At 46.2% G+C, this 27772-nt stretch overlaps 2 protein-coding genes across 4 annotated transcripts in view; one reads left to right on the top strand and one right to left on the bottom strand.

The window, feature by feature from the left end:
• Nucleotides 1–1516, top strand: part of TNIP2 (TNFAIP3 interacting protein 2) — a 41789-nt gene extending 40273 nt beyond the window's left edge. The window contains exon 6 of the mRNA XM_080831259.1: nucleotides 774–1516. Coding sequence (XP_080687385.1) covers nucleotides 774–1037 — 264 coding nt within the window. The 3' untranslated portion in view covers nucleotides 1038–1516. The remainder of the gene's footprint in view (nucleotides 1–773) is intronic.
• An 8938-nt stretch (nucleotides 1517–10454) lies between these two features.
• The window catches only part of FAM193A (family with sequence similarity 193 member A), a 100429-nt gene continuing 83111 nt past the window's right edge, over nucleotides 10455–27772 (bottom strand). For 2 of the 3 annotated variants that reach the window (XM_080797721.1, XM_080797722.1), the window contains exons 19-20: nucleotides 20700–20781; nucleotides 10455–11212 (exon numbers count right to left, since the gene is read on the bottom strand). In XM_080797721.1, the coding sequence (XP_080653847.1) occupies nucleotides 11119–11212; nucleotides 20700–20781 (176 nt within the window). In that variant the 3' untranslated portion in view covers nucleotides 10455–11118. The remainder of the gene's footprint in view (nucleotides 11213–20699; nucleotides 20782–27772) is intronic. The other variant, XM_080797723.1, reaches the window with a different exon arrangement.

Below are 27772 nucleotides of genomic sequence, written 5' to 3'. Positions count from 1 at the left end.
CGTCTGGACACAGACTGGTCAGTAGTAGCCCCTCTGGGGGCTCAACGTACTGGGCGGACCTTGGAGCTGCTCCTTCTGGCCTGTGGCATGGCTTCTGGGGTTCGTTGATGGCTCGTGCGTTCCCCACTGCAGGCGGGGTGTAGGAGTCATGGGGGACCCCCTTTCTCTTTCACACTTGTGGACGCAGTCTGTAGCAGTGGGCCTTGGCAGAGGCAGCTGTTCCGACTTGTGGGTAAAGTGGGTGGGGTCCACGGCCGAGCTGTGTCCCTGAGTCTGCAGGAGCCCCTTCAGCCTCCTCGGTGTCCTTCGGGGGTTCCTGCTTCTCCTCGGGCGCTGGAACTACAGGCTGTGGTTGAGAATCCTGCCGTGTGCGCTGGGTGGGAACGGGGTGTTGTCTGGCTCGGCTGGGCGTTTCTTCCCACCATCTGTCTTGGCCTGTGGATTTTCTTGAGGAAGCATATGCTCTTGGGTGGAAAGGTCGTTAATGGTGTGGAAAGGTCAGTAGCCATTCAGCGACTCAGGGTTAAGAGGAGTGACCAGAACCAGCTCCAGGTCCCATCCCTGTGAGCATACGGAGGGGTGTGGGCGTGTGCGCGTGCGCTCTGGTTCTGGTCGGAGCAGCGGCTCGTGTGGGCTCTGGGCCACTTCAGGAAGTGGGGAGGGGTGCAAGTCCCTCGCAGGGATAGAAGAAACACCTCAAGTGCGAGAGCCCAGAACGTGATTTGGGGGCCTCTAGGGCAACCCATGTACATGGACCCTTGCCTCTTTTCCAGGAGCGTCGAGAGCCAGGCTCCTGCCGGACTCACATGGGAAACAGAACCTCCAAGTACTTAGAGGCCGATGCTCTGGAGCTTGTGGCACCCAGTGGACGGAGGGCTGGGACTGGATCTCAGGGGCTAGACTCCCCTGCTGAGGGCCGGTGCCCAGGGGCGGCCCGGAGACGACAGGGGGACCTTCAGTGCCCTCACTGCCTGCGGAGCTTTGGTGACGAGCAAGGCGAGGAGCTCTTCAGGCATGTGGCCGAGTGCTGCCAGTGAGCCCCATGCCGGGAGCGGGGAGAGCCCTCGAGATCTGGGGCCCAGAATGGGCTGAGGGGGCTTCTGATCAACCTTGGTCCTCCCTGGGCGACGGAACGGACTGGGGACATCTCCTGGGAGGGAGAGTGGCCCCCCAGCTGCCAGGCTGAGGCTGGGAGCAGCCAGGAGGAGGGAGACAGCCAATGCCACCAGCCCGCGCCGCCCACCCGCACCCGGGGCACTGCAGCTGCTGGTGAGAGCGGGCTGCCTGTGGGGATCGCACGTGTGGGCCCCAGGGTGAAAGGCCTGCCTTGTGTTGAATAAGGACCAGGTTTGCAGAATTGAGCACTGCGGCAGACCTTGCACCTGGGGGCCGGTGTCCGCCACCATAGAGCCCTGCATCTGCTCAATTGTACTGCAGTCGCCTTTGCCACGGATCTGCAAGTCAGGGGACATTTCATATGCACTTACTTTCATAATAAACGTACTTGCTCTGGTGACTGCTCTGCGAGTGCATCCTGGGGGCTGGGGCGCGGAGATGGCAGTATTCCCAATCAGGCGGGACTTCAGACCAGCTGGTGAGGAGAAACACTCTCGTGTTTGCCACCTGCCAAGGGACCGAGGTGGACTGGCCGGAACCCAGGCAGGCATGCCTGTCAGGGCTCACAGGACCTGGCGCCAGCCTAGCTTTGCCTCTGGTCTAGTTCAGCCCCACCCCAGGGTGTGAAGTCAAGGGCTGGAAATAAGGAGAGGAAGCAGATGCGACAGCAAGGGGAAGGTATGGCTGTGTAGGGCCTGTCAGTGGAGCAGGGACAGAAATGAGAAGGCGGGAGGGGAGACCGACGTGCTGTGCTAATAAGCGTTTGTTTGCCAGGCTTTATTCATTTAACCCTTGTAGCAATTCCAGGATGTCAACACAGACAAGGAAAATGAGGCACGGAGGGATTAATTCACTTGCCCAAGGTCACAGTGGCTGAGTGACAAAGCTGGGATTTGAACCCGTGTTTTTAATTGCACAGTCTGTACTTCTTCCTGGAACTCACCCTTCCGTGTGGTTAATAAGTTCTCCTCACGTCAGAGTTCAGGTGTCACCACCTCTGGGACTCCCTGCGCACCCGTCTGCTGGAGCCCGGCCGGAGGAGATCCGGCGTCTGTGGCATAGTGCGGGTAGGCTATAGCAGAAAAGCCTGTCGGAGCTGGAAGAGCCTGTGGACATCTGAATACTGGAAAGAGAGGATGGGGACATCCCAGAGAGAAGGGAGCCACAAAAGGGGGAACCCTCAAATCCTTGGCTGACCCCAAATTGTGTGTGCTTCGAGTGAGACCCCAAGGATTCTGGGGTGAGAACAGCAGATGGAAAACAGCTAAACAGGCATCCCAGAGGCTGAATATTACAGGGTGACAGCTTTAAATCTGGGTCCCTCGAGGATAGAAGGGCTTGGTAAACACTTTGGGTTTTCCTTTGAAACCCCAGAAGGGCCATGCCTCAGGAATAAAGTTGACATCCCAGGACAAAATGGAAATAGCCCTCGCTCTAGGAAGGCATATGACTCCCAGGTAATCAACCAACAAATCACGTGCCTACTAGACTAAGAACCAACTTTCTTTAGAGACAGGCAGAACCTCGGACCTTGCACTGTACTAAGCACAAGTGCAATATGCAAGAGAAAATACTAGATGGGCACCTGGCTGGCTCAGTCGCTAGAGCATAAAACTCTTGATCTCGGGGTTGTGTTTGAACTTAAAAATAAAATCTTAAGAAAAAGTACTAGATGTAGGAATATTAAAGGCAGCATGAAGGTATTTTCAGACAACAAGGCAATTAAACTTATATCCAACACTCTACTACAAGAAATCTGTACTACAGAAATGATTCCAGCTGAAGGGAAGTGATTCTGGATAAAAACAAATACAGAAAGGAATGAAGATGGGAGTGGGTAGATAAGGATTACCAACTATTTAAACAGTCCTGTTTCCAGGGCTTTAAAACATGCCAACATGACCACGAGAGCTTTCTAGGTGGCGGAGGGAGTATTTCATGACCTTACACAGAATTTTTTACATCGATATAAGGTGGACTGTAAGGCAGTAGGGAAGCATATTATAATCTTCAGAGTAACCACTAAGATAATAATACAAATATTTAACTAAAAAGTGAACAGAACAATGTTTTTATTAATCCAAAGCAAAACAGGTTACGACAACTAAAGGAATATGGAAGAGATGAGACAAAAAAGAGATGGCAAGAGGATAGACCTAAACCCAACTCTATCAATCAATAGTTAACTTAAACAGATCAGATACTGACCGAAAGATCATGATTGTCACGCTGGGTGAAAATAACGAAGGTCACCCATGTACTTGTTAGCAGAGACACAAACATAAGAACAGAGAATGAAAAGGATAGAAAAAGACACACCATGCCAACGCTAACCAAGATAATGGGAATGTATGTAGCCACTCCCAGACCTGGACAAACACACAATCACAGCTGAAGATTGGAACACACCTCTCAGAGAGAAGCAGGAAAAAAGTCAGCAGGGATACAGAAGATTTACCCAAAATACTTAATCAACTTGGCCTTGTTAGGCCCAACAAAAGCCAACTAGAATTCTTTTCAGCTCTACATGGAACACTTAGCAACAGAGACAAATCTGTGGGCCGTAAATCAAGTCACAACATAATCCAAAGAACCAAATCACTGAATTTATGTTCTCTGACCATGATCAGATTAAACCACAACTCAGTAACAGATAAATAGCAAATTCTCAAAACACCTCTAAGTGATCTGTGCACAAAGGGGAAAAACACAACAGAAATGAGAAAATACTCCAAACTGAGTGAAAATGAGGTTAAAATTCAGTGAGCTGAGTGCCCATCTCAAGAGCTAGGAGAACTGCATTTTAAACTCAAAGAAAGGAAAAGAGAGAATAGAAGAGCAGAAATCAAAGAGACAGAAAACACAAAATTCAACAAAGCCAAGAGTTCTTTGAAATGGCAACACCACTGACAAACCAGTAACAAGACATGAGGAAAAGAGAGGAGACAAACTCCTGATAAGCGGGAATGAAAAGGGGGACATCACCATGGATCTCTAAGAGGACTACTATGAACACTTTATGCTAATAAATCTGACAGAGGAAATGAATAAAATCCTTGAAAAACACAACTTACCAAAACGGATACAAGAAACAAAACTTGAGTAGCTCTGTAGCCATTAAGTAAACTGAATCTGTAATTAAAAATATTGTCACAAAATTATAGGCCCAGATGACTTCACTGGTGAACATCTGAGAAAGATATACCAATCTTACACACACTCAGCAAATAGAAGGAATGTTCCCCAATTCATTTTTATGACACCAAAACCTAAGAAAATGACAAATCTCTCTCATGAACACAGATGCAAACATAGTAAACAAAATATTAACAAATTGGGGCACCTGGGTGGCTCAGTGGGTTAAGCCACTGCCTTCGGCTCAGGTCATTGGGATCGAGCCCCACATCAGGCTTTCTGCTCAGCAGGGAGCCTGCTTCCTCCTCTTGTCTCTGCCTGCCTCTCTGCCTACTTGTGATCTCTGTCAAATAAATAAATAAAATCTTAAAAAATTAAATTGAATTAGATATAAAAAGGATAGTAAGTCATAAGCAAGTAGAATTTTACTCAGAGATGAAAGATTATTTAAAAAAAAAAAAAAAAAAGAAAGCACTAGGGCGCCGGGCTGGCTCAGTCAGTTAAGTGCCTGCCTTCAGCTCGGGTCATAATCCCAGGGTCCTAGGATTGAGCCCAAATTGGGCTCTCTGCTCAGCGGAGAGTCTGCTTCTCCTGCCCCTCACCCTGCTTGTGCTGTCAAAAAATTTTTAAGATTTTATTTATTCATTTGTCAGAGAGAGGGAGAGAATGCATGCAGAGGCAGGGGGAGTGGCAGGCAGAGGGAGAAGGAGAAGCAGGCTCCCCACTGAGCAAGGACCTGGACGTGGGACTTGATGCCAGGACCCCGGGATCATGACCTGAGCCGAAGGCAGCCGCCTTCTGAGCCACCGACTGAGCCACCCAGGCACCCCAAATAAGTAAAATCTTGAAAAAAACCCCAACACTAATTGTAATTCACTAGAATAACAGAAAAAACATCATTTCAATAGAAGCTGAAAAAGCATATGACAAAATTTAATGCCCACTCATGATAAAAACACTCAGCAAACCAGGAATAGAAGGCATTTCCTCAATCTGATAAAGACGTTATGTCCAAGACCCTATGGCTACCGTTCTGTCTGATGACAGATACCGAGTGCTGTCTGTCCCTGCTCAGGTTTCCATTGAGGCAAGTGTGCGCGCTCTTACGGCTGCAATCCCACATTGTACCAGAGGGTCTACCCAGTGCAGTAATTTAATAAAAGGAATAAAGAACAGAAAAATTAGAAGAAACTGTCCTTATTTGCAGATGACATGATTATAGATGTAAAAAGTCCTAGGTGATCTTGAAGTTTTAGAATTTGTAAGTCATTTTGACAATCTCAAGATACAAAGTTCAATGTATGAAAAACCTATCATACTGCTGTATATTTGTAGGGAATTTAAAACGTTGCCCCAAAACGTAAGGTGACTAAAAAGATGTTAAGTCCTAACCCCCAGAACCTGTGAATATGACCTTACTTGGATATAGGGTCTTTGCAGATGTCCTATGAGATAATGATGTGCTTGGATGAGGGTTGGCCCTAAATCCAGTGACTCGCGTCCTTACAAGAAGAGGAGAGACAGAGGTGCTGGTGGGGCATGCAGCTAGCTCTTGATCTCGGGGTTGTGAATTCAAGCCCCATGTTGGGTGTGATTACTTAAAATCTTAAAAAAAAAAAAAAAAAAGACACGACACAAACACAGAGATATAGGGAGGAGACCGTATGAAAATGGAAAGAGACTGGAGGGACATCTCTACAAGCCAAGGATTGCCAGGAGAAGCCAGGAGTGGGGCATGGAACTGATGGTTCTTTACAACCTCTAAAAGGAACCAATCCTGTGGATACCTGTGTTTTGTGGTATATATCCCTCCAGGGATTTTGGGTTATATCCTCCAGGACTACGAGAGAATAAACTTTAAGATTTGTTCAATTGACAGAGACAGAGACAGAGAGAACATAAGAGAGGGTACTGGGAGAGGGAGAAGCAGGCTGCCCGAGGAGCAGGGAGCCTGATGCGGGGCTCGATCCCAGGACCCGGGATCATAACCTGAGCCGAAGGCAGACGGTTAATGACTGAGCCACCCAGGCGCCCCAAGAACAAATTTGTTGTTAGAAGCCACCCAGTTTATAGCACTTTGTTATGGGAGCCCCAGGAAACTAAAGCATAACCCCATTTGTGATAATGTAAAAAACCTAAAATGCTTAGAAAAAATTCATCAGAAGCATGCAAAATCTCTACAATAAAGGCTATACAATACTGTTGAAATTCAGAGAACACATAAATGAAGAGAAATCACATCTACAGACTAGGAACTCTGTTGTCTCAAGATGTCGCTTCATCCCAAACTGACCTACAGACCCAACACAGCCTCGTCCATAATCCCAGCAAGCTTGTGACAAGCTCATTTTAAGTTCTGTATGTTGTATGTGTGATACATATGTATATCATTTATTAAGTATTGAGCATTCCAACATACATATGTATCATGATGATATGGTGATCTCATCATATGTACCATACATGTATGTGATATATGTATCATATATGTATATCACACGATATACCACGTGTACATCATATATGATATCCTATATGTATGATACATATGATGAGATCACCGTATCATCATATGATACATATGTATGTTGGAATGCTCAATACTGTCCTACAGGCTACCATATTCCATTCTCTTTTCGTCTCAGTGCTTCTTTCTGGTAGTTTCTCTTCCTGTGCCATCAAGTTCATGGGTGTTTTCTAAGGGGTTTTGGATATGCTGTTAATTCTATCCAGGTTATTTTCTTATTTCAGATGTTGTATTTTTTCTTTAGAACTTCACTTAGGTCTTTTTTGGATTTTTCATTTCTTCATCTTGTTTGTGATTTCTTTTGCATCTTGAGTGTATTTTTAAGATGTTTTACAATATCCATTTTACGGTCCCCATCTGCAGATTCAGCAACTGTCATTTTGCGGTCTGCTTAGTATTTCTCTTGATTATGGTTTCTATTTTCCTTCCTCTTGGCACAGTCTGGTAATTTATGCCTGGATTCCACCATTGTGAATTTCGTCCAGTGTGGGCTGGTTTTGTGTTCCTTAAAGAATGTCGGACTTTGTTCCAGCAGGCAATTAAGATACTCAGGATCAGTTTGATCTTTGGGGGCTTGCTTTTGATTTTGCTCGAAGGCTGATTTCACCCCACTGCTGAGGTCACAGCTTTCTGAGGCCTCTACCCCGAGGTCTGCACTGTGTGTTACACGGTTTTCCGCCGTGGCTGGTAGAAACACTATCCCAGCCGTTCTGTTTTCTGGTGATTTCCCCTTGGGTTCCCGGGAGTTTATGCCACACCTGCAGCATCGGCAGACTGTAGGCGCCTGGCCTCCCCAAATGCCAGCCTGTGCTGGCTCTACTCAGCAGGTCTGCAGGGCTCTGCCCCCACCCCCAGTGCTGGGCCTGGAAACTGCCTCGAGGCTGGAAGCTGGGGCACCACAAGACTTACCTTGTTTCCTCCCCTTAGCGCAGAAAACTGCCACGTGCAGCGTCTCTCCCAACACCCAACACACTGTGTACACAGCTTCCTCGGGTTCACAGTTGCATGTGGCGGTCTCCGTGGCTGTCATCCTCCTTCCCGGGTACCACTGGCACACGTTTAGGACTCTTCCTTGTATCCACATGGTCTCCTCCAGGAAAGCCAGCTGGAGGGCTCCTGGGCACAGCAGGCTTCCGGCTCGTTTCAAGCATCCGTTCCTAACAGCTCGGAAGCACATGGAAGTTGTCCCTGTGCCAGGCATCCCACCCCTCGGGGCTTATGCTTACATTTTAATAGCGGATCCAGGACAATGGTCACCTGTCACTGTGAAGATGAAGGACCAGGACTCAAAGTTACTTCAGTTCCATCACTCTGTGGGTGACCGAGCACTTTTATTGTTTAAAACCGAGAAACAGCGGGACCTGTGAGGTAAGTTTTTCCTTCTCCTTTAATATTAATTAAATTAAGAAGCGTTAATCCTTTCTGGTACCATTATACTCCTTTTGATATTATTTTGGTTCAATGGTATGAGTATGTAAACAAAGTTCAATAAAAGGGCATTTTTACTGTTTTCCTGGCCATTGTTATTTTATTTCATCTCATGATTACCGTTACCGTGTAAAGGAGGTGCTAGTCCAGCGTGGTCTATGTGAGGCTCCCCCAGGGATCGACTCCCAGGTCTAGGCTCCGTGAAGACAGGAGCACTGAAGCTGGATGTCCCGCAGATGCACCTTGGACTTTGGCTTCCCCATCTGTAAATGCAGTGTCTGGGCATGAGGACCCACGATGACAAGCCTCCAGGCCTGGGCCTGCCTCTGGGGACATGGGAGGGGCTGAACCTGGGAGGCCCTGCCAGCCTCAGCCCTCCATCTCCCCCACCCCTGGATTCTCCTGGGCCTCCCAGGCCCCAGATCCATCCTCTGAGAACTGGGATGGTAAAGTGACGCCCCCCCCCTTGGGGAAAGAGCCAAAGGAACCAGCAGGGGCAGAAGCGTACAGACCTAGAACAAGGCATAGGTGGCTCGCCTGTGTGTGAGGGGAGCAAGGGTGTGGAATGCGGCAGGTGGGGCCTCAGGAGTGGGCACCCAGGGGTCCCCCTCACCACTTATGGCCCTGACAAGGTCCTGCTCATATCACAGGTGAGACCCTGCAGTTCCTCAGCAGCCAACATACCCCCCAGATGGAAGAGGAGGCCCAGAGGTGGGACTGTCCATGGGGAGAAGAGGCTGGGGCAGGGACAAGGTCTTGAAGGGCCTGGGTGGGCAGCTTCCCCAGAGAGCAGGTTCCCCTCACCCCCAGACCCTTCCCAGCCTTTGCTGCTCTGGCCCAGCCAGCCCCGGCTCTCCCTTGCCCTCACCGGGAGCCATGGAGGCCCAGGCCTGGGCTTGGGACTCCTGGAGGCATCAGGGCCTTTTGAGGACATTGCTCCTGCTGTGGTCACTGCCCAGCCCATTCCTTGCTTTGCAGGCTCATTCCACGAGCAAAAGGATACGCTTGTTCTTCCCACCTAGTTAGAAAAAAGCAAAACAAACCAGCCAGCCTCTTGCCTATCTTCTATTCCCAGGGCCTGCCATTCCCACCCGTGTTTTCCTGCAAACCAGCTCCCACTGGGTTGTGGTCAAAGTCCCCTAAGTGTAGGAGCCCCGGGGTCAGTCCTTGGACCTCACCTTGACCACAGCAGCCCTGTGGTGGCCGGTCTTTCCCCATCTGTGTCCTCCAGGCTGCCCTCCTCCTCCCACCCTGGTCACTGCTTCTGGCACCTGGACCCCTGACCTGTCTGCACTTGTTCCCCGCTGGCCTTCCATCCATGAACGGCAATGCCAACACCGGACATCTCACCTGGGGGGTCAGATGGGCATCTCAGACTTGACCCCTGCCCCAGGGCAGGCAGCCCCGTGCAGCCCAGGGCTCAGACCAAAGCCTTGGGGTCCCTCTTGCCCCCCTCTCTCCTACCTGCATCTCGTCTGTCCAGAAATGCTGCAGACAAAACCGGCAGTGTATTTCCAGAGGCCATTTCCTCTCTTCCCGTCTCCACACGGATGCAGGGCCCTTATTGCTCCCCCTTCATTCGGGGACACGCCACATCCCTGCAGCTGCACACAAGCAGGTTTCCCAAGAGGCAGGAGCCGTAGGGCTTGGCCGGGCCCTGGGAAGTGGTTGGGAGCGGCTCCTGCAGAGACTCCTGCAAGCTGCCTGCCTGCAGAGACCGCAGAGGAACCAGGCAGCCGTCCCTCCTTCGCCCTCCATACCGCCCGTCATTCCTTGTTCACACCCAGTTGAACGCCCGTGACTTTTCAGTCTCGTTAGAGACCACGCCGCCCCCCTCCCCTGGGGCTGGATGAGCACCTGCCCGTAAGGCTCTATGTGGTCCCAGCCTGCTGACCATTGGGCCCCTCGGCTCTGCCTCCCCAGCCCCGTAGGTTAGGGTGCGGTGACCCCACGCCACTGCTGCTGGGTGTCAGCACTGCTCTCACCAAACTTTATGGGCACCGGGCTGGACTCTGCCCTGGGGTCTAGTGCTGCCTGGCACGCAGAAGGCCCCGGAGGATACAGAGGTATGAAGGATACTGGGCAGGAGCCAGGACCCCTAAACTGCTGCCACGGGTGACCCAGGAGATGCTCCAGGGTTGGTGGGCCAGCTTCCCCTTAGGGGGCACTGCCCCCCACTCTCCCCGCACCCTGCCCCCCACGCACCACACCCCCCACCCCCCAGCAGAAAGCAGCCAGACGAGGTCTTCTGCTGTACTAATGTATTCCATCTTTCAAAAAGAAAGACATGATTTTAATATTACTTAACAATATGTTAAAAAAGTAGCCAGGCAGGCCTCCGTGTTAATACAGTCGTACACTCTCTAACAGACTTGATGGTGTGAGTACTGGGTGGGGTTTTGTTTTTGAACTTTCTCATTCTGCAAGGGATCTTACACAAGCTGGCTACAAGTCAGGGGGGTCAGACACAAACAGCGCAACGTGTACACTCTTAAACAGTAGATTGTGGAGGAGAACGGAAGAGCGCCTGCCCGCCCAGCCCGCCTCGGGTGGGACGCAGGGCACACGAGAGCTGAGTGACGGCAGTGCCCTGGCAGGGACAGATGACAGGACAGGGCGAGATGCAGAGGCAACGAGCCACGTGGATGATGAAACACGTCTCTGGCCACAGCCCCGGCTCCTGGGCCGCGCGATGGGAAGCCGGCAGGAGCTACTGTTGCAATCCGACGGCCGGCGCTGTGCTCACGCCTCACTCACAGATACACACACACGAGCCACTGACGCGGGCCGAGCGGCGAGTTCTCGGTCTGGGGGCGTCAGGTGTGGCGGCCCACCCAGCACAGCCCTGGGCAAGCACAGCAGCTCCGGGGCCTGGCCCACCTTCCACGTGTCCCTCTCCAGGTGGTCCTCATTCAGTGAGCAGCAAAAGTGGCTTTTTTCAAGCTAAAATTGGACCAGTTGATGGACAGTCTTTGTCGGGTCTGTCTAGCGGAATCCAAACAGAACCTGTGAAGACAAAGAGCCAAACGGTCACGGAAGGAAACAGCCCACAGCCGAGCTGTGTCAGCAAAGTCCAGTGTCCTCCCAGGATGGGAGGGTTGGGGGAGGGCGCTCAGCATGCCAGACCCGCTGTCAAGGACCCCTCCACATCTGGCCACCCTTCATAGTGGGGAAAGGCCCTCAGGAGGACAGGAATCCCCTACTTCAGGGCACTGGCGAGTGCCCTCAATGTCCTCTGGTGTCCTGTGTCCTTCTTTTCCAACTTGTCCTCCAGGGAAGCTGTCCAAGGGATGTTTCTGATGAGCCCATCTGAAAACGTACCAATGGCCACCACCCTGCCCTTCTCCACATGTTAAGCCATGGAGATCCCAGCCACCCTCACTGATCCATGAATGCACACCCAAGTGCGGGAGGACACGGGACTTCACACGGTGAGACTTGGTCACAGCGCTGCCACCAACCCCCAACTCCCTGCACTCAGGGTGGCAGTAGAGGCAGGCCTGCAGCCCTGGGGCCCAGCTCTGGGTCACCCCTGCACACCCAACAGCATCTGAAAAACACCACGTTCTGCCACCTGCTTCCCAGGCAATAATGGCTGATTCTCTATTAAATGAGGAACACTTCCTTTCAAAAGCCTTAACTATGAAGTTTCTGAAGTTCTCACCTGTCCAGCTCTCATCTGAGTAGCAGAAACTTGAATTAAACCTGAAAATGGTTACTGCTGTCACACAGTATAGCCCAAGTGTGTTCATTTACATCACTTAACCACAACTCCTTGTGCTGCCTGCTGAGCAGTCTGTGTCCAGGTGGACGGAGCCGCGTGTCCATCCCTGCCCTGCCCCCGAGCACTGTGTCACCTCCCAGAATTCAACTTCTCTTTCCCTGGCCACAGCTGATCGAACTCTGAGTCCTAGTGGCATCATCTTTACAACCTTCGTTGTTCACCTTTACAACCTTACAACCAACCTGCCTGGACCATGTCCCCCTGCTCTGGTGGGCACTCCCAGTGGTCCCCATGAGGCTACATGTGCCCCGCCTCTCCACGCGTGGTGGCAAGAATGTCCATGGGTGTCTCTGAGCCAGCTGGAGCCAGGCCCCTAGGCCCCCAGGCCCCCAGCTCTGCCTCCCCCCATATCCGAGGCTCTGACACTTCCTGCCCATCGGGCCTCCATGTGGTCTGCCAGGGACCGTGTTACACGTCCAGAACAGGTGTACTCAGGTGACTGGGACCACAAAAGCCTCGATCAGCACACCCCTGACCCAGGTCAGGAAGCCCAACCCTGCCGACCCCATGGCACCATGCCGTTCTCTCCCAGGATGCATCCCGCACCCTGGTGTCTGTGACAATCATCCACAACCTTGCAGCCCCTCACCCGTGGTCTGTGTGCGCTGATTTCTGCACTTACAGAAACAGAGTCATCCTGTATCTTTTTCTTCCTGCTTTTGTGCAATTCCCCCAGGAGGCCGCCGTTTGCCCCTTTCCAAGGTTGTAAGAGCTCCCCCCCGCAGAACAGACAGACAACCGTGGGGCTCCGTGAAACGGATGGCTTCGACTTGACCCGATTCTGCTGAACTTCTCCATGGTCGTTGCAGCCACTCTGTGCCCCCGAGGAGTGGGGGAGTCACTGCCCCTGCACGCCCAGCTCATCAGGCAGGAGGCCTCTCCACAAGTCCCTGGTCACGGGTTTCTGCGACAGCCCATCTGTCCACGCATCAGTCTTTTCCTGCTCTGTCACGTGTATCTGTTCTCGTACTAACCCTCCATGAGGTGCTGCACACACCGTCTCCTCACTTTCTTTAAAGAACTGTTGATTTTAATGTCATTTAATTTATCAATCTTTTTTATTTTATGGTTCGTGTTTTCAAGAACTCTGTCCCTACTCTGAGGTCAAAAAGATACTCACCTATATCCCAAATAAAAAGGTTTGCTTGTGACATTTAGAGTCTTCCCACCTAGAGCTGACCTTTGAGTAGGATGACATGAGGATCCAACTGAAAAGTTTTCTTACATAAACTTTCACAGCTGCATTTATGAACACACCTTCATTTCTACTACCGATCTGTCTTTTGTCATAAACCAAAGCTCAGCATTGCATAGTCTGTTTCTGTGACTTTCTAAGTCTTTGTAATGGGCAAGAAAAGCAGCTCTGTTCTTCCTATACTTCTAGAAGGATCAGATCAAACCTAAGTTCGTTTGTTTTTTTGTTTTGTTTTATTTTTTTTTTTTTTTTTAATTTTTTTTTAAAAGATTTTATTTATTTATTTGACAGAGAGAGATCACAAGTAGGCAGAGAGGCAGGCAGAGAGAGAGGGGGAAGCAGGCTCCCTGCTGAGCAGAGAGCCCGATGTGGGACTCGATCCCAGGACCCTGGGATCACGACCTGAGCCGAAAGCAGAGGCTTTAACCCACTGAGCCACCCAGGCGCCCTTTTGTTTTGTTTTAAATATAGATATATATTTCAAAGATTTTATTTATTTGACGAGAGAGAGCTCACAAGTAGGCAGACAGGCAGGCAGAGAGAGAGAGGGAAGCAGGCTCCCTGATGAGCAGAGAGCCCGATGTGGGGCTGGATCCCAGGACCCATGACCTGAGCAGAAGGCAGATGCTTAACCCACTGAGCCACCCAGGCGCCCAGTTTGTTTGTTTTTTGTGTGAATATCACACACATGCAGGAGAGAAACCAGACATGCACGCTAAAAGAAACTGAGAAGGCAAACACTAGAGCCTCCAGGCAGTCCCCACCCCAAAACCCAAAAGTAATCACCATTCTGGCTTTTTAGGATCATTTCCTTGCTTTTCTTTATAGCCTTAACACCTATGTATGGTATAGTATCCCTGAAAATATACGTCACTGAGGTATAATTTATGTATAATAAACTGCAGTTACTACAGAGCTCATAGTGCTGATAAATCCGGGTAACTATCCCTTCAATCAAGACACAGAACACTTCCAGGAAGTCCCTTTGCTGTCATCTCCTCACTGCCCCAGCCCTAGGTGAACAGTGATCTGCTGTCACTGGGATGAATATGCATTTCCTGGCATCTCAGGTACATGCAACTTTGCAGTATGTACCTGCTGTCTGCCTTCTTGGCCCGAGCACCTGCCTCTGGGCTCCATCACCATGTCTCATCGGGAGTAAGCTTTTCCCGGGTGAGTGGCATCCACCGGATGGACAGAGCACAGTTTCTCTGCTCATCTGCTGTGCATACCTGGGTTGTCCCCAGTTTTTGGCTATTACAAATGAAACTTCTGGAAACATTCATGTACAAATCTTTGTGTGGATACATGCTCTGGCTTCCTTGGGCAGACAGTCAGGAGTGGAGCTGCTGGACTGAATGGTGTACATTAAAAAGCGTACTTCAATGGAAAGAGCCTGGATGTCCATGACAGACAAATGGATAAAGAAGATCTGGTTCATCTATACAATGGAATATTACTCAGCCATCAGAAAGGATGAAATCTTACCATTTACATTGACATGGATGGAAACGGAGGGTATTATGCTGAGTGAAATAAGTCAGGGAAAAACAATTATCATATTATCTCACTCATATGTGGAACTGAAGAAACAAAACAGAGGATCAAAGGGGGAGGGAAGGAAAAATAAGAGGAAATCAGAGAGGGAGACAAATCGTAAGAGACTCTGAACTCTAGGAAACAGACTGAGGGCTGCTGGAGGGGAAGGGGTGGGTGGAAGGGGATGGCGTCCCTACGGGCAGCAAGGAGGGCGCATGATGTAAGGAGTACTGGGTGTGATATGTAACTGATGCATCACTGACCTCCACCTCTGAGACTAATAATACGTTAATAATGTTATATTATTATATATTATATAATAATATATACTATATAATACAATATATAATATATACTATAATACTAAACTATATTATATAATACTAATAACATGCTAGTAAGGCTAGTATGTTAATAACTAATAACTGATTTTAAATACAATTTTTAAAAACGTAAAAACTGGTTGTGTCTAAAAACATTTGGTTGTGTCTAAACTGAGCTTTCTATAAACAGGGTATCATGTATATTCGCGTGCTGTGTCTCTGTCCACTCCCGAGTTTGTAGGATCCACATTGCAGACTGTTCTAGCCCGTTCCTCTCCGCAGCTGAGCAGCATTCCATGTGTGACTGTATCACATGTCCACCCTACACGAATGTGTTTTAAAAACACTCAATTTTACAAAATCCTTCTTGGGCTTTAAAATCTACAGATAAATTTTGGGAAGTGAGATAGCTTAACGATATTCACTTTTCCTATTCATGAATACAGGATCTATCCCAGGTCTTCCAAATTCTTCCCTCATGCTTCATCTCTTTCTACGCACAGGTCGTGGGCAACTTCTATTAGATTTATTCATGGAAACTGCATAGATTCTGGAGCTGTTACAAATACCGTCTTTATTTAAACTACATTCAAATTATGGATGGTATGGAGAAACATAACTTCTGTACACTGATCCTATAGCCCGTCCTTTACTAAATTCTTTCTCTTGCTAATTTTTTTATAATTTTCTTTGTAGTCAGTTAGATCAACTGTTAAGTAAAATGGAAATTTTATCTCCTGCTTTCCATTCTTTAAGCCTTTTCATTTCTTTTCTTCTCTTATTATGCTGCCCAGGAACCATGATTTAAGGCTGAACAGAGATGGAAACAGAGAGCATCTCTGTTTTGCACACGCTTCCATGCTTCCCATTTGAGAAAATGTTTCATGTAGCATTTCTTTTCTCTCTTTTGGTAAATCTCCTTTTCAGGTTAAGGATATTTCCTTCTACTACTAGTTTACCTTTTTTTTTTCTTAAATTAACGGAATGCTAATATTTTATCAGATGTTTTTTCCGAACCTATGGAAACGATCATATGGTTCTTCTTCAATTATCAATTTAGCAAATAGCATTTGTGGATTTCCTAATAGTAAATATTCCTTGCATTCATTCCTAGGGTACACAGTTTGGTCAAATATTACTTTTAAAAATACTGTTGGATTTGGAATGAGAAATTTTCTCATATCCAATTAATACTCATGACCAAAACAGATCTGTGATTTTTTTCATGTTTTCTGTATTGCTTTTAGCAGATTTTGGTATCAAAATCTTCCTTCTCTCGTAAAATGAAGTGGGGAGTCTTGTGTTGTCTCCTCCTTTCAATTCTCTGGTAGAATCAGTACAAAGCTGGATCATCTCTATCTCTTTTTTTAAAAGATTTTATTTATTTGGCAGAAAGAGAGACAGCAAAGGAGGGAACCCAAGCAGGGGAGGGGGAGAGGGAGAAGCAAGTTCCCCACTGAGCAGGGAGCCCAATGCGGGGCTTGATCCCAGGACCCTGGGATCATGACCCAAGCCGAAGGCAGAGGCTTAACTGACTGAGCCACGCAGGTGCCCCGTATCATCTCTTTAAAGTTCTGGGAGAATTCTCTGCACAAATGTCAGAATGCATTGGGATTATCTGTAACTACTACTCTGATTTCTTTGATGGTTACTGGATCATTCAGGCTATTTTGTTACTGCACTGATTTTGTATTTAAGTTTAAAATTCATTGTGAAGATGTTCCCAGTGTTCTCGTATAGTTGAATCACTACAGCACCTGTGGCTATGTCTTCCCTTTCACTTATACAGTCACAGAATTTAAAAAAACTCTTCTCATTATGAAAGATGTCAGACACACACAAAAGCAGAGTGTGGTGACATGGGTGCAGCCACGGTCCAACTTTGATAATTATCAACATCCTGGTTCTTTTTCATCTAATTACTATATTGTGTCGTGTCTCCCTATTTTATCTTGACCAGTCTCTAAAAGGTTTATTTATCTAGTTAATATTTTCAAAGTGTCAAAGTTTGGCTTTGTTGATCTCCTCTGTATTTGTTTTCTGTTTCACGATTTATGTATTATCCTCTTTTACGCTCTTTGGGCTTATTTGGTTGTTCTTTCCCTAATTTCTCAAACAAAATCCTTAACTCATTAATTTTCAGGTTTTTAAAAACTCACTCGGCAGCCTTAAGGCTTCATTGAAAGAGTGCTCGACAGCAAACTGTCCACAGTCCACAGTTTTCATAGACAGTGTTTTCCTTCTCTTTTAGCTCCAGGTATTTTTAAATGTCTACAGTGGTTTCTTACTGAACCTATGAGTTAAACATATATACTTTCAGATATCCAAATACTTAGGGACTTAAAAATTTATTTTTGTGGGGCACCTGGGTGGCTCAGTGGATTAAAAGCCTCTGCCTTCAGCTCAGGTCATGGTCCCAGGGTCCTGGGATCAAGCCCCGCATCAGGCTCCCTGCTCAGTGGGGAGCCTGCCTCCTCTCTCTCTCTGCCTGCCTCTCTGCCTATTTGTAATCTGTCAAACAAACAAAAAAAAAAAAACAAAAAAAAACCCTCGAATACACCTACTTTAAAAAAAAATTACTTTTGTAAATTGCCAACTTAAATGTGATGCAGTCAGGGCATACAATTACACATATTCATTCCCTTAAACTTCTGACCCTTGCTTCCTGTGGCCCAGTACCCACTCCACTTCTGTGAGTGTTCCCCATGTGCCCAGAACACAGATGCCCTGTTCCCTGGATGCACTCTGCTCTGTACTCATCTTCCACATCCATGGGGACGACGTCTGACAGTGATGGTGAATCTGATTCTCAATGCAGCCCAAACTAGTTCCTATTTGTATTCTGAGGCTATTTCATTAAGCACCTACTTTAAAATTTCTATGTCTTCCTCGCACATTGAATCTTTAAGCACTATACAGCAACCTTTATCAGTCTCTTTTATTAATCCATATTCTCTTTGATAATAACATAATTATACAACAGCTTCCTTTCCCTCTTTACTTCTACCTTTCTATTCACTGTGTTTTAGGTATGTTCTTTATAAATGGTGTGTGTGTGCACATGCGCATGTGTGTAAGCGTGTGTGTTTAAAATCGTCAACACAATCTGAGAAACTTTTTTTTTTTTTAAAGATTTATTTATTTATTTATTTGTCAGAGAGAGAGAGAGAGAGAGAGGAGCGAGAGTGAGCACAAGCAGACAGAGTGGCAGGCAGAGGGAGAAGCAGGCTCCCTGCAGAGCAAGGAGCCCGATGTGGGACTCGATCCCAGGACGCTGGGATCATGACCTGAGCCAAAGGCAGCTGCTTAACCAACTGAGCCACCCAGGCTCTCTGAGTCCCTCTGAGAAACTTTTTTATTGTCTATTACGGTTGCTGATAAAACTGAACCTGTGTCTCCCGTGTTCTTAAACTTTATTTACTATACTTTACGTTTACTTTTTTCGAGTTTTGATTTTTTTCCTTCTACAGATTAGCAATTTACACTTCCTATTTCTATTCTTTTAATGCTTACTTGTAAAAGTGTATCACCCATTTAGCTTCAGGTCTGAATATTAAATACTTAACTGTTAAATACCTCAACAAAAAGGACTTTTTTTTTTTTTTAATCTAGCTTACATACTATTGCTGTTCAATACTGTGGTTCTTTCAGACATGTCAATTAGACATTATTACTCTGTGGTTCCAAAGAAAATGTTTTATTTAACAACATTTATCAAGCGGTTTCTCTTTCCTTCCTGCAAATCACACTGTCTTTCTGAGATGAGTATCTTCTTCTCTTGAAGATATATGTATATTTTTAAACACAGATCTCTTTGGAGCAAGTTTCTGCAGTTTTTCTTTACTATGGAAAAGAATGGGTTTGTGGGACACATAGTTACAGATTGAGAACTTTGTCTCAAAGCTAAATCTCACTCCATGGTCTTCTGGTTTCACATCTGCTATGTTGAGGAATGGATTTTCACTTGTTTATCCCACTGGTGTATGTTGTACAGCTTTTGCATTTGTAGATCTGGATTTCTCATGAGCTCCGCACAATCCCCAGGTGCTGTATCTCTTCAAATACAGCTCTCCTGTAGCCTCCACCTTCTCCTCAGGCAGCTCCAGTCAACCGTCTGTCAGACTCAGTCTCTCCTCCATGTGTCTGAGCCTCTTTCCTCTTTTCTAATGTCCTTGTATGTGGGTGCATTCTGGGTACATCTTTGAGATCGTTCTTCCAGTTCACTAATTCCCTCTTTAGCAGTGTCTAGTCTGTTTATCACAAATCTATTAACATCTTGATTTTAATCATTACATTTTTCATTTCTAAATGTTTCTTTTCCCCAGGTCTTACATGTTTGATAATCTTTGTTGATAAGGTCATGCATGATTTTAAAGGATATGGTCTATAGGTCTACCTTGGGAAAATATCTCTCCAAAGTTCCGCATTTATCCACAAAATGCTCCCCAGAATCCAGTTTCAGGGCAAATAGTCTTAGTAACTCAAGTGATCTGCCTACAGATTCTTTCAGACTTTGTACATACTTCTGTCACCTAAGAATGACAGTTCTATTTCTTCCTTCTGATTCTTGTCCCTTTTGTTTCTTACCTTCACAAACAGAAGTTGTAACAATGGGCATCCTTATCTCTTTTCTTTTTTAATCTCAAAGGACAGCTGTTAATGTTTCACTGTAACTACGGCATTTATAACTATTTATAACTATGGCATTTATTGTATTTTATGGATAACTTTTATTATGTTAAGGATATGCCTATCTAGTCCTATGTTAAGAGTTTTTATTAGAATGAACATCCAACTTTAGCAAACACTTTACTCTGCCTGTGGAGATACACACACAAACATACACATATAAAATAAATATAATTTCCAGAATCATCTAGAATTCTATAATATTTCATTTATTTTTATCTTTTATTTTTTCTAAATAGGCTCCACACTGGGCATGGAGCCCAATGCAGGGTTTGAACTCCTGACCTTGAGATTGAGGCCTGAGCGGAGATCAGTAATCAGGTGCTTAATCAACTGAGCTGCCCAGACACCCCTACATATTTCAGATAGGAGTTAATGGCTTTCTGCACTGCAAACTAACTGCTTCTTTGGTGTGTGTATGTGTGTATTATCTGAAACAAACAGGTTAAAGAAGGAACAAGGAACTTTAAAATGAAATTTGCTTGCCATAATTCACAAAGTAGATAAAATACTATTGAACACAGTACTAATGAAATCTGCTTATCAGGAAAATTGAGCGAATCTCTGAAATGTTACCTTTCTCCTTAAAAGCATGCCGTATCAGTGTGTTCCAATGTTAGCACATGTGGATGGTGGGGTTGCTCATGAGAACACAGCTGTTGGGCCCCTCCCCAGAGTGACTCCACAGGTCTTGGCAGGGGCCTGTGTGCCCCGGTGATGCTGCTGGTCTGGAACCACAGTCCTCAACCAGTCTTCACACATAGGGGTGGGGACCAGGTGTGAGGGCGAGTGAGGAGGCCCCTGTGTGTGCTAGCGCTGTGAGGGGATGTGTGTGACAGGCCACTCGGCTAGCTGACAGAACCTGTGTCCAGGACAGCCAGCAATGCTACAGGAGGGTCAGGAGGGTCATGTCTGGCAGCCGTGAAAGCCTCATTATTTCAGACAGAAAGGCTTAACACTTACCTTTTGAAATATTCCACTTCCCTCTCTGTCTCATCCATATCCACACTGTCTAGGTCGATATCTTTAGGCAGAAAGACATCATCTGTAAAATGAAAGAAAAGAGGCAAGTCAGATTACAAAAGAACAGATCACCTGGCTTTACTTAATTTTAACAATTTCACAAACTGAAAATTTTCTCAAAAATGAGACTTTACAAAATAGCCAAGGAAGGGCAGATATCTCTCACCTGCTTGTGAACATCCAGGTTCAACTTCAAAATTATGGAACTCACAAGTCTGCTGAGTACAACTGTGGCTCCAGGTCCCACTAGAAGAGACCTGGCACCCAATGCCTGAAGGGACTGGCCTTTACTTGACATATTTACTTGACATGTTTCCATGATGGGAGAACCCTTGAGAAGATTCCTAGAAATCTATCATGCTTGCAAGGCCCAGAGTCTGTTCTATGTCCTACTAGAGGGTACGAAGGAGTGGGGCATGCTAGCGAACAGAACCCCAGAAGGCAGCCTCATGGGGAAGCAAATGCTGTCCCTTGCCAAGTGTCCCTTGCAGCAAGAGGACATGACTAACATCAACCTCTATAGGAAGATGGCTCTCCCAGGCATTTAGTTTCTACATACAACATCCCGCAGACATCATCAAACACTTTTCAGGCTGTTCCAATAAAAAGCAAGGCTGTATTTCACTTTTCAGTTAAATCACCCTCTCCGAAACAGGCCAGATGCAGGGAGACTAAGGATTCAGGATTACTCCAACTCCTAGAATCTCAGCAAAGTTTGAGGGCTTCAACTTCTTGCTTCTTCTCTGCCCACCCTGTCTGCTGGGCACGGTGGGACCTGTGGGACACTGGGCACTTGCTGGCCCTGGGGCGCCAGAGGCTACACCAGTGCACAGCTGGGCTGCTAGGAAGGCTGGCGGTGCAGACACAACACCTGTCCCCACCATCAGTAACACCTGACCCCATCATCTACAACTCCTGGCCCCATCATCAACACCTGGCCCCATCATCAAAGGAACATATAGAGTCTCCACTTCCCTGCAGACTTTAGCAAGGAATAATTTTTTGTCATCTTTAGAAAACAGACATACTTTTTTCCCTTCACTGGGGCACCGCCACAGGAGCGTAAGACATGGTTCAGCTGTGTAAGAGTAGCTGTCATTTTTGCTGACTTAGACCATCAGGCAGAGGGCCATCCCATCTGTGAGCTCACAGAAATGTCCGGGAAGAGCTTCCCTACAGGGACTCGTATGACCACAGCCCCTCCCACCACACCTCTGCCGGCACCCAGAGCTCCCTATGCCTAGCTTTCCTCTCTCCACGGGGATGCCGACACCCTCAAACCTTTACCACTGCCCCAGACTGCTTTCCTGAGTTGCAGGGCCCTGAAGCTAGCTCTACAGGTACCGCTGGGCATCTGCCCCCTGGAAAGGGCAAAAGTGTGTCCCTCACCATCTGCTGTGAGCCTGCTCCATTTCTGACGGGGTCCCTCCGGCACCGTCTTACTCTCATGTCATCACGCCTTCTATGGGCGAGGCAAGTTCTCTGTGAACAGTCTGGGACCTCCTATCTCTACCCACTGCTGCCACAACAATGCTGGCCTTCACCAGCCTCCCAGTGGGCTCCTTGGGCCCAGTTCCCACCCTGCCCAAGCCAGGCAGCGCAGAGTCATCCTACAACACATCGAGTCACAGCTGCCCTGCTTCCAACCATTCTTCCTCAGCCACCAAGACTATTCTGACTGGGCCTCTGTCTAGGTGTTCACATGCAGACCTTGCCTGGCTGCCAACTAGATTTGCTGAGGCCCGGTTCAAAGAAGCGCTGGTGCATGAAGAAGGGTAACATGGGGCAGGGGTGTTTAGAGATATAATGAAAGTGAAGTCTAAGAAAGCAAGCCTCTGATCAACAGTCTTCCATTACTAGTTCTGGAAGAGGAACAACCATAAAAGGAAACAGATCAGGTGTATCTGCTGGAAAAGCTGCCTTACAAAGCAATTTTTAATCTTCCTTTCTTCTGGTAAGAATAATACTGAACATCTTGGTATAAGAAAAAAAAGTGACAGAACCGTAACCAGATTCAGTACCAGAAAGACATTTCTCACAACAGCAAAGCTACGTTAATCAGAGTAGAAAGTGTGACGCAAGGATTCATACCCAGCCAGGCTAGGCTTTCTGTATATCATTAGGACTATAGGAAACATTTTGCTTTGCAGAGCTCAGAGAATTCTGTACTCCTGACCCTGACTTGAGGACATGTGCCCAAGGGTGAAGAGGACAGGGAACACCTCACAGGAGGACCAACACAAGCAACGCGATGTCATCAGCTGTAGACCCATGAATACCCTGTGTCTGACACAGGAGAAATAATCCAGCTGGGAAATGGGGAGAAGACTGCAAAAGGGGGAAGTGAAAAGGATGGAAGCAGCTCATGGACTGTTGCCCAGGCAGAAAGTAGGTGTCAGAGAATCTGCCTTGAAGCCCACTGTGGAAGGTAAGCAAGGAAACCAAGGATGGGGCACCAAAGGTACAAGTGTGGAGGAATGCACTCAGGCAAGACTGCCAAGTTTCCCAAACACCAATGATTTTCAAAAATAAAAGCTAAGAAAACACATCATATAGAAAAAGAAATAGCAAATATAAAATACACAGAGTAATTATAAAACGTCACTGGAGCTGAGAAGACCACACACAGTAGTAATAAATGCAAATAGGCTTAGACAGATAAGATTTTCCATTTGTGGGGAACCTGGGTGGCTCAGTGGGTTAAAGCCTCTGCTTTCAGCTCAGGTCATGATCCCAGGGTCCTGGGATCGAGTCCCGCATCGGGCTCTCTGCTCGGCAGGGAGCCTGCTTCCTCCTCTCTCTCTGCCTGCCTCTCTGCCTACTTGTGATCTCTGTCTGTCAGATAAATAAATAAAATCTTAAAAAAAAAAAAAAGATTTTCCATTTGTGTCTCACAAAGCAGGATTGAAGATTTGTGCTGTCTGAAATCAGAGAACGAGCTAACACTGAGGGATGCAGCGATGAGAACAGAGGTGCCCCGCCAGGCGAATGGAGACATGGAGAGAGAAGGGTCAGCGATTACCGTCTTAGACAAAGTAGAACTCAAGGAAAAAGCACAAAAACACAATGAAAGGACATTTCTTAGCATTAAACCCCACAATTCGGGGCGCCTGGGTGGCTCAGTGGGTTAAGCCGCTGCCTTCGGCTCAGGTCATGATCTCAGGGTCCTTGGGATCGAGTCCCGCATCGGGCTCTCTGCTTGGCAGGGAGCCTGCTTCTTCCTCTCTCTCTCTGCCTGCCTCTCCGCCTACTTGTGTTCTCTGTCTGTCAAATAAATAATTAAAAAAAAAAAAAAAAAGATGAGCAGTTATTAAAAAAAGTAACTGCAATTTAAACCCCACAATTCACTAAGAAGGTATTATAGTTAGGAATGGGCACCAAATACAAACACTACCTTTATAAAGCAAAACTGCAAGAGAGACAAGAAAACCTAGAAACTCATTAATAATGAATAACAGAAGACAGGTCAAGAGGACAAAAAACCAGGAAGGAAACAGAAGACCTAACCCTAAATATTATTCATCAATACATCATGCAGCTATATACATTCAATTTTCACCATGATAACTGAAAAAATACACATTTATCTCAAGGGTATATAAAGCAGTCAGAAAAGCTGGTCACAAGGAAAATATCAGTAAATTCCATAAAGCAGAAATATTATGAACAACATTCTCTGATTACAATACAGAAAACTTAGAAATTATTAACATAAGAAAGGCTCTCCCAGGGGAGCCTGAGTGGCTCAAGCTATGATCTCGGGGTTCTGGGATCAAGCCCAGTATTAGGCTCCCTGCTCGGCGGGGAATCTGCTTCTCCCTCTCCTTCTGCCACCCCCGCACCCCACTCCTTTTCTCTCTCTCAAATAAAAAAAATCTTAAAAAAAAAAAGAAAAACTTAAAAAAAAAGAAAGAAAGACTCTCCCACCTGGAAACATAAAAGGCACTATTCCACTACTGGACAAAGTGGGGATAAAAACAAAGAAATTCCTGAACTTCTTAAAACAAAACAATATGCCAACGGAAACATCATCAGACTGAGGTATATTTAAAGGAATGATCAAAGGAAAATTTGAAATGCTAAATACTTTGATCAATAAAAATGATGGAATGAAAACAAATGAACTAAATTCCCAAATCAAAAAATTAGAGGGGCGCCTGGGTGGCTCAGTCGTTAAGCGGCTGCCTTCAGCTCAGGTCATGATCGCAGGGTCCTGGGATCGAGCCCTGCATCAGGCTCGGCGGGAACCCTGCTTCTCCCTCTCCCACTCCCTCTGTTTGTGTTCCCTCTCTCGCTGTGTCTCTCTCTGTCAAATAAATAAATAAAATCTTTTTAAAAAATTAGAAAATAAACAACAAAGTGAAAGCAAGAACAGGAAGAAAATAAAGATAACGGTAGGAATTGAAGAGATATTAGAAAGAACAACAGTAAACCTGGTTAATGAATAAAGAGCCTATTTAAAAAAAAATATGAATAAAACAGACGAACTGTTTTTTCTTTTTCTTTTTTTTAAAGTGGGCTCCATGTCCAATGTGGGGCTTGAACTCATGACCCTGAGATCAAGAGTCATATGTCCCACCCACTGCTCCAGTTAGGCAGCCCCAAAATAAAAGACAAACTATTAACTAGCTGAAAGAAAGAGAATGGGAACAGAACACAAATACATAAAACACAGAATGGTGATGAAAATAGCCTCACTGGGAGGCAGGCTACAACGGCAGAGGAGTAGGAAACCTTAGTTTTGTCTGGCCCCAGGGATTCAGCTAGACAGCTACCAAATCATTCTGAACACCTGAGAACTCAACCAGAGATCGAAGATAAGAATAGCAGCAACTCTATGAACAGGAAAGCAATCACTTTCTGGACGGTAGGAGGTGCGGAGAAGTGAATCCAGGGCAATATATGGGAGGACAGACCATAGGGGAGGGACTCTCCATCAAGCCGGCTCCTGGCAGTCAGAGAGCTGCGGAGCACAAAATCAGAACTTTTAGAAGTCTGCTCCATGGAGGGACATCGCTCCAGAGGTTTAAGTGAGGGGTAGAGCCCTCGTGGGGGGACACTGTGGTCTCAGGACCCACAGGGTCACAGAAAGACCGGGGATACCTGCCTGAGTGTGGCAGAGCTCCCAGGTATCAGAGCGGGAAGGTGGCTGCAAAGATACCTAAGATAAACCTAACCCAAGAGGCAGAAGATCTGTACCCAGAAAACTATAGAACACTCATGAAAGAAACAGAGAGACCCAAAGAAATGGAAAAATGTTCCATGCTCATGGACCGGAAGGACAAATACTGTTAAAATGTCTGTGCTACCCAGAGCAAGCTACACATTCAATGCAATCCCTATCAAAATACCATTCACTTTTTTCACAGAGCTGGAGCAAATAATCCGAAAATTAGTGTGGAACCTGAAAAGACCCCGAATAGCCAAAGCAATGTTGAGAAAGAAAACCAAAGCTGGGGGCCTCACAAATCTGGACTTCAAGCTGTTACTTCACAAATCTGGACTTCAAGCTGTTACTTCAATCTGTTACAAAGCTGTGATCATCCAGACAGTATGGTACTGGCACAAAAACAGACACACAGATCAATGAAACAGAATAGAGAGCCCAGAAGCAGACCCTCAACTCTATGGTCAACTAATCTTTGACAAAACAGGAAAGAATAGCTAATGGAAATAAAACAGGCTCTTCAACAAATGGTGTTGGGAAAATTGGACAGCCACATGCAGAAGAATGAAACTGGACCATTTCCTTACACCACACACAAAAACAGACTTAAAATAGATGAAAGAACTAAATGTGAGACAAGAATCCACCAAAATCATAGAGAAGAACACAGGCAGCAACCTCTTCGACCTCAGCCGTAGGAAATTCTTGCTAGACATGTCTCCAAAGGCAAGGGAAACAAAGGCAAAACTAAACTACTGGAACTTCATCAAGACAAAAAAGCTTTCACAGCAAAGGAAACAGTGGACAAAACCAAAAGATAAACAACAGAATGGGAGAAGATATTTGCAAATGACATATCAGATATAGGGCTAGTATCCAAAATCTATTAAGAACTTATCAAACTCAATGCCCAAAGAATAATCCAATCAAAAACCGGCAGAAGACATGAACAGATATTTTTCCAAAGAAGACATACAAATGGCCAACAGACATGTGAAAAATGCTCAACATCACTCAGCATCAGGTAAATACAAATCAAAATCACAATGGCGTATTACCTCACACCTGTCAGAACAGCTAAAATTAACAAGTCAGGAAACAACAGGTCTTGGTGAGGATGTGGACAAAGGGGAACCCTCGTGCACTGTTGGTGGGAATGCAAGCTGGTGCAGCCACTCTGGAAAATATGGAGGTTCCTCAATAAGTTAAAAACAGAACAGCCCTATAACCCAGTGATTGCACTACTGGGTATTTACCCCAAAGATACAAATGTAGTGACCCAAAGGGGCACATGCACTCCAATGTTTATAGCAGCAAAGTCCACAACAGATGTCCATTGACATCTGAATGTCATGGATAAAGAATGATAAAGAATAAATGGATAAAGAAGATGTGGTATACATAAAAAATGGAATATTACACAGCCATCAAAAACCCAAAATCTTGCCATTTGCAATGATGTGGAAGGAACGAGAGGGTATTATGCTAAGCAAAATAAGTCAATCAGACAAAGACGATTATCATATGACTTCACAAATCTGTGGAACTTAAGAAACAACACAGAGGATCATAGAAGAGAGAAAAAAATAAGAAGAAACAAGAGAGGGAGACAAAGCATAAAAGACTCTTAGTCATAGGAAACAAACAGGGTTGCTGGAGAGGAGCGGGAAGGAGGTGGAGGGATGGGTAACTAGGTGATGGATGTTAAGGAGACCATGTGATGTAATGAACACTGGGTATTATATAAGACTGATGAATCATAGGCTTGCACCTCTGAAACCAATAATACATTATATGTTAATTAATATAATTTATATTAAAAATGTTAAAAAAAGAGAAAAGAGCC

The sequence above is a fragment of the Martes martes genome (genome assembly GCF_963455335.1).
Source record: "Martes martes genome assembly, chromosome: 2".
NCBI classification, from domain to species: domain Eukaryota; kingdom Metazoa; phylum Chordata; class Mammalia; order Carnivora; family Mustelidae; genus Martes; species Martes martes.
Note: the sequence above shows the minus strand (reverse complement) of the source record. Positions and strands in the feature narration are given on the sequence as shown.